The following is a 13,292-nucleotide window of genomic DNA, read 5'->3' on the forward strand; positions in this document are numbered from 1 at the left end:
CAGAACAAGGAATTTCAATTAGTGTAACAATAACTCTCACTAAATTAGAGAGAACTCACTTTCCTGTCAACCCACCGTAGGGAACCTGCTTTAGCAGGTAGGTTGTGCTAGACATCTCCAGAGGTCCCTTCCAACCCCTACAATTCTGCAATGCTGTAATTCCAAGGGCTGATGCAATCAACTCTCAGTTTCACATCTTAAAATTTCCATTAATTTTTATGAAACTATGCCTGCAAATTACATTGTTTTAAATGAGAGCAAAATGCTCCTTTATGTGATGTCCCAAATCACATGTTATTTATCTACTGCTGCATAGAGGAGGCTGGGAATTAGATGAGATGAAAGCAACAAAGGCAAGGGAAGAATATCAATCAAATCAAAACACAGGCTTACATGACTAAAACTAATACAGTATGTTCTGGAAATAATACAACATTATTACCACTATAAAACTCTCGAAAGTTGTTATTAATTTATCAAAAAAATCATGTCATCTGTATAAAATCTACCTGTTTTCCCTCATCACCTCTGCTTCCTTTTCTTTCACAGATGCTGGAGATTCTTCAAAGTCATATGAGAAGAGGTGAAAAGGAGTATGTGGTACATAAGGCAATTTCTCTACTGTTGGAGACGCCTTTGGAGTAATGGATGCTGATGAATTTTGGGAAGAGTTTAGCAAAACTGCTGCTGGTGAAGATGGTGATGAAAGAATAGAATTATGATGAGAGACAGACGAATCAGGCACAAAAGAGGAGCTGCTAGGAGAGCTCTTTGCTCTAGAGCAGGGGAGAGGCCTCTCAGCTTGAAAAATGGCACTGGAGGTGGCTGAAGAATCACAACACTGTGAATAGTTTTCCTTCACAGCCTCCCGTGCATCTGGGACCCCACTGCAGGAGGAAAACATTGTGGGGAAGGGAAGAGAGGGGGAAGAATGGAAAGAGAAGGGAAACAGAGAAAAGAGAGATCAACAGATCATATCAGTTGGAATTAAAAAAAGTTTTGGAGAGTCAGGCAAAAAATAACCCCTTCTGAATTGTAGATAATCTTTTTTTTTTTTTCACAGAAGTGAATAAACAGATCTTGAGACTGGAAATATATAGGCATGGAAGCAACTCAGCCTAAATGAAAGGATTTAGTTCAGAGACTTTCAGAAATGAAATTTTCATGAAATGTTTTATAACCACATTCTGAATAATTTTCAAGTAATTCAAGGTAGGTTGTAAATGTAGTCAGAGCAGCACAAAGGAGTTTCATCACGCCAGATGATCTGTTGCACTGAGTATAAAAACAAAAATCCTTTATCCATCAAAGAGGAAAATTAAATCAAAAGAAAACAACGCAAAAACAAATCAGCATTTATCTGAATGTTAGCATCCCATTCAATTGCTGTGTTTATGTTAGAGACCTTCACTGAGTGAACAGAAAACACATCTGCTTTGCTTTGGTGAAGGTAGGTGTTGGTGAGGGACAGAAGCAGCAAGGCAGGTGAAAAGCCATGAGACATCCACTCCTGGATCTCATTCCATGAGTATCTCCAGCATAGACACTGTGCAGGGGTGTGGGCTGGATCACTCAGCAAGTGGCTGATGAACTTTTCCTGAGACCACCTCTGTGATCCACCTACATGCATGCAAGGCATGGACCTTATCAGAGGTTTGGCAAAGACATAATATATGCTATATACATTAGAATATTATGAAGTTAATCAAGTATATACCACATAATTGTTCTCACAACTGAAACACAGTGGGCAATCTGGAAGCCTTCATATATTTCACCAGCTGTGCATGACAGGAATCCCTGAAGTGAGGTTTTTCCCAACGCTTCCTGACAGGACTTAAAACAAATGGCAAAGATTCAGATCATTTTTGTTACGCTTTAGTGATGGTGAAGGGAGATATTTAAACAGTCATGGGAATATCACCCAGTTACATCAAATTGACTATTATTTTAAAAGAGCAAAGTCTGAAGCACACGTTATGCTCTTTATGTGGCTCTCGTGCTCATCTTTTTTTCACAGCATTTTATTATTTTCATGTGATTTACTAATAACTTGTGTCTTAGCTTTGACTTTTAAGAATAGGATTTGAGGAAATTATCACTTAATTTTGAAATTTCAGGCAGCTACTGGCTACATTTGCAGACTGGAAGATATTAATAACAACAGTACAGTATTTTCTTTGGAATTTGCACATTAAACAGTTTCCTTTCTTCCTTCCGTGCTGTATAGCGTCTGCATGAATGTGGTTTATTTAAAAAAAAATCCAATCTCATTTGCCGAGTTGCAAAGCCAAACAATTTAACCTAAATCAAATGGCTGTCTGGAAGAAAAAACATATTTTCTCTCTTCCAGTTTATTAGGATAAAGTTGCCAGATTCTGAATTCATATATACCTCAGAAATAAGTGGAAAATTTTACATGAGAATATTGTTTTGATAAGTGGTTTGTTTATAGCCATATATACACAGATGGGCACGTATGTATAGAATGATATATATCTACCAGCTTTACCTCTAAGCAGTTTTTGCTATTTAAAAATGTGCAAAATTGATACAAATCATAGGCAGCATTGAAAAAAAAAGTCAATCTTTTTTCCTATCTCAGATATTTCTAATAAGGCTATGTCATGAAAATATGGAAGAAAACATAAGAAATCAAGGAATATCCTAACTCAGCAGTGCACTGCATTGTTTCAGCATTGTTCTAACTAAAAGAGAAACTTATGCCGTGATTAGAAATTATGCTGTCTGGTGAATCTTCTTATTATTTGTGACTTGTACTCATTTGGTAATAAAATGAGGGAATGCAAACAGCTCTCAGTGCCCTGAACCTATATAACTAAACTTATTTCCTTTAGTTGCATACAGTGACCAAGCTTTTGGATGCAAGAAGATTTCCTCAGGGAGAGCTTTTAAAAGGAGAGCTGGGAATGTGAGTGAAAAGTTAGTGCTGCATGTTTGGTGGTGAATTAATGCCAGAGTGAGAAAAGGTGCAAGCATGATGCTGAATCCCAGTACCTGGCTTTGACCTGCCTACTGGTCTCTTCCTCCCCCTCATCCTCAGTATTGGGTTCTGTGACTGGCTGTTCTTCTTCCTCTTCTTCATACTCCTCCTCCTCTCTGAGGTCACACCAAGGAAAGAGGCATGCAGTGGTATGGAAAGAGAAAAGTTGGAAGAGAAAATGACATGAGTCCCCAGAAAGAGAAATGCAATGAGGTTAGAAATGGAAAGAAAACACAGAGAGGAGTAGTAGTGGTGCTAGCCAAACGGTCACCTAAACTTCATGCTAAATACATGTTGTCACAAGAGTAATTTTTATACTCTCCTCCATTTACCTTTTTTTCTTTTCTTATTAAAATCCCCAAAGATAACTTCTTTGTTTGTTTGTTTTTAGCTTGGCTTTCTATTTGCTATCTACACAAGCATTAATGGAAATTATTCAATATGACAATAACACTGCTAGACTCATTAGTAGTTAAGATGTATCTGGCTTAAAGGACTGTATATGCTGTGTTGACATTGCACAACTGGCACTGCACATTACACCTTTAAATTAACACAACTAAAACATTCTGGTTAAACAGCCAACAGCTCAACTACAGAAAAGAGCAGGGTGAACCATTAAGCTCAAAATAACAGAGAGACCAAATCAGTTCAGGGCTATTTGCACATAGCAATATTCAAGTTACTGAATGCCAGTAAATGAATTATATCAGTAAAGAATCATTAGTATGGCTGAAGTAGGCTTTGGTTCAGCACTCAGTCTGGCAGAGAAGATTTTAAGTCATGCATAAAGCCTCCATAACCTACAAACCACGTAAGTAATAATAAAAATATATTGAACAAAAGAAAAGCCCATATTTTCTGCTTCATATCCTTCCCATTTATACCTCTTCTTTCCCAAATCAACATTTCCCATAGAAGATTTAGAAAATATTTTCTCTTTGGACTTCTACATTTGCAACTGATCCAGTTCTTCATTTGATTTAAACAATGAATACTATCAGTTTATGTCCCATGCAAAAAATAAAGCATACGAACAGTAATAAAGTTTGTAAGAAACTCATACTTTTGCATTTTCCTAAAAGCTGGCTTTCTTTAATTGTAAAGGAATGCTTTGTGGGTTGTTTTTTTTTTTTTTTCATTTAGAATTTGTATGGTTACATGCTATAAGGAATATTTACAATGTGAGATCACAAACTCATCATGACAGTGCAAAGGGTGAATCCAAATTTTGTCACATTTGTATGGAGCTAGTCTTGTAACAGTCAGGAAAATGGCAGTACTTGGAACTTTTTCCAATACTCTGGCAAAAATCTATAAAGTAGTGTTTTTAACAGTTCCTAAGTTTTTAACAGTTCCATACAGTGTCATGTTGTAGAAGATCTTAGTATGTATCCATATCTATAGGAAGAAAAAGAGACCAGACAGGACTCATATTGTCAGTTCATATTATCAAGTAGATGAACACTAGCTTTGCTATTTTCTCCTGTGAAGGGTAAAATGCCTGCATCTGCCAGTCCTTCAAGCAATCATATTTGGGAAATAACTCACAAAGCTCTGTGGGATCACGGCTCTTAGATAAGAGTACAATGAATCCTATAATGTTGATAACATGGCTATTGAAAATATGAACAAAATTTGTCCTGTCACTACTTTGTTTTAAGTTCCTGCCAAGTTTCCAGATTGATGTCAAATGCCTCACTTTCCTCAGTCATCTTAAAATGCCCAAAATCATAACTGGAATATTTATTAGAAACATTGGAACTCCTAATTTTGAAAGTTCTTTATTCTTTCATCTGAGTGAAAGCTAATAAGGACAGGAGCATAAGTACACTAAAAACCTTGTACAGTACAAGTTGAACTGGGAACCATTGATGTTATAATTGCAATAAACTGAGGAAGAATAGGGAAAGAAAAACATATACAAACTAGAGAGAGCTGGTGCATAGTATAAGACCACTTCAGAGCAAAAGATCACTAGGCCTCTAAACAAATGCTTCTTGGGTGAGCAATGTGCTGAGTACTTTTTCTTGAGACCTTGTCATCCTATTTTTGCATCTTACATTCATGGTCTAAATCTTGATAGTATGTCTTTTATATACTATCAGTAACAGCTGCTCCCTTCCCTATGACTCAATTTTTTTTTAAATTTGTATTTATCAGATTAAGATATTTAATTGGTACCTAAACCCCCAAATCTACTTTTGCCCTACAGTCTATTTCCCCAGAGCCCACTGAAGGCTGCAGCTCAATTGGGACTTACAATTCTGTTTTAGGCACCTGTTTTTGAAAATTATGAGCTTCTCTTTAAAAAGTATAAAACTTTCTAGAGATCCATACAATAAATATTGCAGTGAGTAGTAAAATACAGTACTTGGGGTTTCTAATTACTTTGTAAAGCATCATTCTAATCCATTCATAGGAAAATCTAATCCTTGTTCAACTTAACTACAAACACAAAGGCACTCCAAATTAAGCCCATATAAAATAGCCTTTATAAAATTTGTATATATAGCCTTTCTGTTACAAAACATTTACAGCATCTTACCGTGGAAGAGAAGCTATCTTTCTGAAAAAAATAAAAATAAAAATAAAAAAATGTCCTGAAGACCAAGCAGCTTAACGATTTACAATGGAAATGCTCCTGTCAAACCCAGCTGAATTGGCCAACAGTTCAAAAACAAACCATAAAACTGAACTACGGTATCTCAGTTCTCGAGGCTATCAATGACATATTTTTCCATACCACTAGCATTTCCTTAAAAACATAATTAAGATATAAGTAACTCTTCAGAATGTATGTAAGAAACCCAGGACCTTAGCTTTTTACATACACCATTCTTTCAGATAAGCTGTGTATCTGCTGAAGGTTAAGTGATAAGCACGGAATTAAGATCAACTTTAAATCAATCACAAGAACTTAAAACCCTTCTCAGAGAGATCATCTGGGGACCTGTTTCGGTTCAGGTCTGTCTGAAATTGCCTTCAACAAGAAATGGTACTTCAACTAGGATGTGATACAAATTACACTGAGCTGTAGGAAATGTGCAGGCTCTGTCTTCCTTGATGCCTCGTGATTTTTAATAATGGGACTTGAAGGAAATAGCTCTGTCTGCTGCAATGTTTATCTGCAGTTTCATTTGAAGAAGCAAAAAATCAAGAGCTCTGCTTCTCAGACATTATGACTTGCTGTATTCCAGAGGAGACAACCAACAGCAACAGCCTTTCCATTTGAACATTATTTGAGAATATCATGTTTCACATAAACCTTGCAATGCAGCAACTCTGTGTAGCACACTTCTTATTATAATCAGACATTAAACACATCTTTAATGTTTCAAAGTTGAATATTTTGTTGGAAGTTTATTTACTATAGATTATTGCACATATTATTCCCATGATTGCAGCCAGATCTGTCAGACTAAAGATTTCCACAAGTCTTGACTTCTTAGTAAGAAGAAGTTTTGACTAGAAAACTCTCTTCCTCTGCAAACATTAACATTATGTGCATGACAATTAGCTGGGGAAGTCAGGAATGAGCTGGGTTTTTTTGCGTTTCTGCTGTAGAAGTATGCACAGATATGGTCACATTCCCCAGCTGAAGGAAGCCAAGTTTGATTAAGGGAAATTTACACAATGAAAATGTATGTATAGAAGTTCAGTCAGAAGACCTGGTGAATTGAGCATGGTTTATTCAACAAGTGCAATAATGATAGTTATTTGTCAGTATTCTGTGAGGTAAATCAAAAGACAAAAGAAAAAAAATGCACTTGAATACTTGTTAAACAGGAAAACACTAACAGGAGACAGATGGCATTCTTGTAAAGGAAAGAACGTTAAGCAGAGGGATGCTCAAACAGAATAGCAGACAGATTGGGAACTCATCTGGATGCCTAAGTATTCTCTGTTCATTTTTGTGTGAAATGGAGAAGAGATGGTATGGAAAAACACTTTCTCTCCCACATGCAAATGCAAATTTTGTGTCAGTGCAATAATAGAATTAAATTAAGAAAAATGATTCACAGGCAGGTTTTCAATTAAACTGGTTTGCAGAAACCAGCACATTTTTCAGTAGCACAGACCAACTTATCCTGTTACAACACAAGGCAAATATTTTTCCTTAGACATGGATGAAGGGCTTCAGCTAATGCTGAAGGACCCGATGTGTTCAACTAATGTTAAGGCTATTACTGGATTATTTCAGTTCCATGACAACAGTACCAGATTAGAAAGACTTAAACAAAAGCTTTGCAGCAGTGAAAACAGATTTAACAACCATTCACCATGTTTATTTTCATCTTTAAAGGGATTGCTGCTACAGTCTGTCAGCCCCACCAAACAAACAAACTCCAACCCCTACAAATCTTTATAAATTGTATCATCAGCCACTGCAACTAACAAACACCTAATAACACACCCTTTGTGTGTGGCAGAATGAAGTATTTGTAGCTCCTCAAAATACATGTATGTTTAAAAAGACTATGAAAGAGCAGTTTATAGATAAAGAATTGTTGAGGCACCAAAATGAAATCTAAGCACATACTTTGAAACTAATGAATTAGCTTTTCTTCTTTTTTAAATGTAAAAATAATTAGAAGCGTACCAATCAAATTTGTTTTGCTGATTTTAAATAGTTGCTAATAGTTAAACATTTTAAATGTTGACGTTATGTACAAGTATAAATGCTAACGAATGTAGAGTGATGAAAGGAAATGACAATCAAGGGACCAACCTGCAAGCTATCAGAAGGCAGGGGTGAAATGCATGAGATGCTCAACATCTTACCTAACACAGAGGCACTTAATAATCCTGACACGTACTTCTTTTTCACAAAAATCCAAATCAGTACCTTCCATTGTGAAATATGATTTTGAAAATCTGCGAGCCCTCTCCAGTTAATGTCTCTGACATGCACCTGAACAATGTGTACAGGGTCACCTAGACAATTACTACTTACCCTGAACAAGAGTTCCTCCTGTCCAGTCTCCCCCTTAACACTCCCTTAACTACAGCTGATGAATGCAGCTTGAAGACACTCACAATTTTGGTTGTTCTGACTTGCAGTCTTTCAATCTTTTTATGTTATTTTAATTTTTAAAAATGAAGACATAGCGAATAGAAAAAAAGAAAGGATAGGACTGCACTGAAGGAAAAGAAACAAGGCCAGAGAAGAAGCGTGAGTGTGAAAACATATTCTACTCTGCTTGATATCAGTGGAAACTTTGAAATTTAAATATATGCTTTAAATCATTTCAATTCAGTGTGGAAGATTTTGACCACTAATACTTGAATGTAGAACAAAACGAAAAAGGATGGTCTTGCCATATTTAGATTACTGACTTTTTGGTCTGCACATACAATGCATATATAACTTAATAAATGAGATAACAGCACATTAAAAAAAAATCTTACTATGGTATATGATTCCAGTTCATGTAGGGCTCATTTAACCTTTGTAAAGTCTTACTAAATATTTCCTTCAAAACTTTTCAGGTCATTAGACAAGGACATAAGTGTACTTCTGAGCCTTTTTAGACCACCCACAGATTTATACTGAAATTCTCAAGAAGGGAACCCTAGACTTCAGTGAAGAAAAGGGCCTTTAAGTTATGAAGTGACCCAGAAAATAAAGGACTGGGGAACTGAGCTATTGGTCATTATTCCCACACTCCCTGAAAATCACCCTATGTGCGGTTAATTGCTAATTAGGAACTGTCTCTCTCTCCTTCTCTTTGTAATTAAGTCAAGTGTGTTTCAGTTTAGCTTCTTTAAATTACTTCCATTTAAACTTTCACTGTCTTTTAGAGAAGCCGCTTCTAACTAGAAACAAAGGCCACATTTAGCTAAGGAAAAGTGACCATTAGCCATTCTACAATATTATTTTAAAAGAAAAAAAAATTGTACAGTTGAACTCAAGAGTACACTTCTCAAGTCCTGCCCACTTCAAACCTCTGATTCGCATTGCCTCTCGCACAGAACATGGAAAACTGCTTCTCTAAACTCCTTACAGGTGAACAAACAGAAAATGAATAATGTTCCATCAAAGAGAGATCTTTATAAGTCACAGTGGATGCCATTTTATTTTCTTCTGCAACTACTTGCCATTGTCCTCAATTTATGAGTGAAATTCCACTTACACTGGTTAGACAGCACAATTCATAGCCAAATTCTTAAGTCCTACTAAAATAATCAAATGCTTTGGAACACTTCTGCTGCTTCTTCCTTTCTGTCATTCTAGCTGCCAGAACACAGTCAACTGGTCCTTCATATATGCTGAAAGCAATGATAATTGAAATTTGTAATTTCTAATTTTGTAAGAAACAAGTACTTTCCTCTTCTACCAAAACCCAAACAAATTACCTAATAAGCCCCCAGTTCCTATTCTTCTCTACCACATGACAGATCACTGCACTTTGTGCAACTATGTGAAGATGAAAACACATGAAATGGTATGGAAAACAAGTTACATGAAAAGCCTAAAAATCTGTCATTTTGCATAGGAAGAAAACTCAAATGCATAATTACACTGGTTAAAATGGAAATTATCCTGGTATTTCTGCCATAAACAAAGAACTTATCAGAAAAAAAAAGTTGAGGAAATCACAAGTAAATGTAAAGCATATATTCTCCATGCCTTCATACTATGCTGCTCTTTATCTTTAGGTTACTATTATTTTCTTATTCCCCAAATGTACTCAGTAAAAACTTTTCACACCTAAATATGTAGGTAATGCCTTCACACTTCATTCATTGCTGTAGTTTGTTTATGTAGGACACATCAAAGCAGAGCAAGACAGCAAAGTCTTGCTTAAGATACTGACAAGGTTGTGCAAAGCCTTCCAGAGTCACAGCTCTCTGATCACCAAACAGCACTGCTGTTTTTATATCTGCATGAGCAGCAGAGGTAAAGAAACAAAATCCTGATGAAGGGAGGCTTTAGGAGCAATAAATACTGAAACATATATAGGAAGAGAGAAGTAGTGTTTTCAGAGCTTGGAACTGCATATTGGTTGACACCTTAAGGTCACTATTACTGCCCCTCACTTCAAAGGGAGGGCTTTGGAAATGGAATACAGCCAAACCATCTTTTTTTCCCCATCACATCATATGTGTAAAATACTTCCCTAGCATCAGAGAGTCGTGTTTACAAATACTGGGAACATGCTGGTGAGGTAAACTCTCTGAAACACATATGCCAAGCAGTCAGACACTACCATGGACCACCAGAGATTCAAATCCCGATTCAGCATTACATTTCCTCAGGTAGTTTCTTGAAGCTAAATGTGCAGTGGAAAAAGAAAAAAAGGCTAAGTTACACTGCACTTGCACTTGTCATGAAGCCATAATCTCACTTACGTCTCAATATTTTTTCATCGCTCTTTAAATTCAAACTGGGAAAATCTGCCATTGCTTCTACAATGAAATCCAGCACAGCCAACTGGATTCTGCACTTAAACATACCTGAATGAGAGAAGTAAGTGTGGCCTCCCTTTCTCAAACTCAAAATTAGCATTGCCTTGTCAGAACAGTTTTTTGCATGCTGTTGTTGTCAAAGGCTGATAAAGGTAAGATGCTGCAAGGGATCTACCTTACAAATCTTTTAAATTTCATATGTAAATCCTCTATCCAAACCCACTGCTTTACAAACAATTTCCATTTTACATTGTACTAATTAAAAATGTGAAAAAGTTAACCTCTCTACTGTAAATAATTATATTTCATACATACATTTGTTTCCTTCTATTAAATCAATAAAAATAAATTACATATCTTCTCTTCTGGGCCTTTAATATTTGTATCAGAATCCAAGTCCTCCATTAAGGGATAACACAGAATCTTCCTTATTTGCTATTTCACATGTATCTGTATTTCTGATGGACAATAACTGTAAGAAATGTAGTATTTATGTAGCCTTAAGAAATCAACACAGAAAACCTACCAACCACTACACTCAGAACTTCAACTCATAGCCATCTGTATTTACGTAATCAAACATTTCATATGGTGTAGTGAAGTCACCAGAATTTGAAACATAATGATAAAAACTAGAATTCTGCCATGGTAAATGTTACAGAAAATAAGAAATTAGCTATGGTTTAGGATTTCTGAAGACAGAAAATCAGTCAAAAAACAAATAAGAAGTCTCAGCTGAATTGTGGACAAACTACCCCTGGAGGGCTGGCTTTCTATCAAGCAAATTAAATAATGAGTTAATAGGGAATAATAGTCAAACAAAGATCTGAGTAGTTGGTTAAAACTCAACAGGAATCCACAGTTGAACAGAAGAAGTGTTTTAGCTCAGCTATGTTCATTGTTTTCTGGTAAAACCAAAATAACGTAAAGATCTTTTCCTGAATCTTAGCAACCCTCAAACATCAAAAGCATGCATTTTCTGACAAACAGAACCTTATGACTTCTCAGCACAATTTTTCTTGTTTAGACAACAGTTTTCCAATTTTCTGTGGGAATATAAATGGTGTGAATGCCCTGAGCTCAGTGTGCACTGCACAACAGTGCCATGACCAACTAGACCAGAAATATGCAGGAAACATTGGAATTCCCGGTGCTACTCTTTGCTCAGAGGAAGAGTCATCACAGCCTTCCAGGCCTGCCACCTGGTCTTTTGAAGGCCAAATTTTTTCAAATTAAATATCTGGAAGCTTTGGGTGGACCCACACATTCACTCTTACTTACATTCTTTTGTCCTTTTAGGCTTAAAAAATAGGAAGCTTGTGAAAATAGTTTTTGGTGCCCTATCAGGGTGCAGGTTCCAATCTGATGTGTTAAGATGGTAGTCTGATATTCTGCATGCTAGGTTCCAAACATAGCAATACCAACATGGAAGTCCCACCAAAGACTTTGTTATTTTCAGAGGAATATGTATAGTGTGCAGTTCTGGTAATTTTTTGTAGTATTTGATGATTTAAAAAGAATTGGAGCTATGTGAACAACAACAACAACAACAAAAATGGAAAAGAAACGAAAGCAGCAAGTGTGGCAAAATGAGGTTAATATCTAATCCTAACTATCTGAAACTTTGTAAACCACAGAGTGTTTGAATATAACCAACTCCACACAACTTTGAGAGTCACTCACTCAAATGATAAGAGTTGTCACAGTAAATTTCATAGAAGCTTCCCTAAGTATGTTTGTTAAGTCTATCTGATTCAGCTCACATGGGACACCAAAGCAGAGAGACAGATATGGCCTCTGTGCAGTACTGACCAAAGGGAAATGCACAGCAAAATGAGAAGCTGCCTAATTATAAATAAATAAATAAATAAATACAATACAATACAATTAGGAGAAAGAACTGTTTCTGGTTTGTATGTATAGGGCTCTTGTGAAGCACCTGCTCCAGGAAGACAGTGCCGAGAAGTTTCAAACTATATGCCCTCTAGTCCATTGAAGCCAGAGACTGAAAGAGAGGACTTAGCATTTAAGACTTGTACCCAGAAGTCATTGCATACAGTGAAAACAGCAATCTAGTCTAAGTTCCATGGCACTCCTTACACATGCATTGCGTGGTTGGAAAAAATTAGCTTTCCTTTAAAAACAAAACACTCTCACACAAAAGAACAACGAAAGAATTTGTTTAAAACTCTACCACTTAAGAAAACCACAGATTGAGAGAACTGAATTTGTACTGGGACAAAAAACCTTAGGAGGTGCTCTCAGCAAAGTACTTGAAGTGCCAGGTGTTAAGAAGACAGATTTTTCCTCCAGGCTTTTTGGTGTTTTTTTGGTGTTGTTACAGTAAAAGGAAGGAGTTTTGAGCAAAGCAAACCTACTGGTGAAGCATATAAGCATACCATTTAGAGTATGCTGCAGCAGTTACATGTCACTAAACCAACCTTCAGCCTTTCTTATTTAAGTAGCTGTTATCAACTTATTTATTTATTTCATAACAGTCACATTAGGCTGAGGTTCACTCTCCATGAAAATTATTTTAACACAAAGCAGACTTGGACTTTCTTTTCTTTTCTTTTTTTTTTCTTTTTTTTTTTTTTTTTGAACCACAAGCCAAAACACAATGCATTTACTTCAGCAAAAGGTTTCCAAATGGATGAAAAAGGCCTGCAAGTTTTCGTTTTGCTTGCCCTTAGCATTTACGGTCAACTTTTCCCAGCTCAAAACCCAAAGTCTGCTCTCAATTAGCCCGGAGTAAATCAGAGCAACTCCATTAACTTCAGACAACTTTTCTGGGTACAGATCATTGTAAGACAGAACAGAATTTGGCCAATATTGTCCTTTTTGTTTTACCAGCATCATGGACTTTTCTCTTTTC

General features: G+C 36.2%; 1 protein-coding gene across 8 annotated transcripts in view; it reads right to left on the reverse strand.

Moving 5' to 3' along the window:
- FHOD3 (formin homology 2 domain containing 3) overlaps positions 1 to 13,292 on the reverse strand; it is a 356,118-nt gene that overhangs the window by 85,173 nt on the left and 257,653 nt on the right. For 6 of the 8 annotated variants that reach the window (XM_065752844.1, XM_065752840.1, XM_065752839.1 and 3 more), the window contains 2 exons: positions 3,019 to 3,120; positions 510 to 887 (listed from right to left, as the gene is read on the reverse strand). The exons of the other annotated variants lie outside the window; for them this stretch is intronic. In XM_065752844.1, the coding sequence (XP_065608916.1) occupies positions 510 to 887; positions 3,019 to 3,120 (480 nt within the window). The remainder of the gene's footprint in view (positions 1 to 509; positions 888 to 3,018; positions 3,121 to 13,292) is intronic. 8 annotated transcript variants of the gene reach the window in all.

The sequence above is a fragment of the Cyrtonyx montezumae genome, unplaced genomic scaffold (genome assembly GCF_038088225.1).
Source record: "Cyrtonyx montezumae isolate F1298 unplaced genomic scaffold, pur_monq_1.0 scaffold_8, whole genome shotgun sequence".
NCBI lineage: Eukaryota > Metazoa > Chordata > Aves > Galliformes > Odontophoridae > Cyrtonyx > Cyrtonyx montezumae.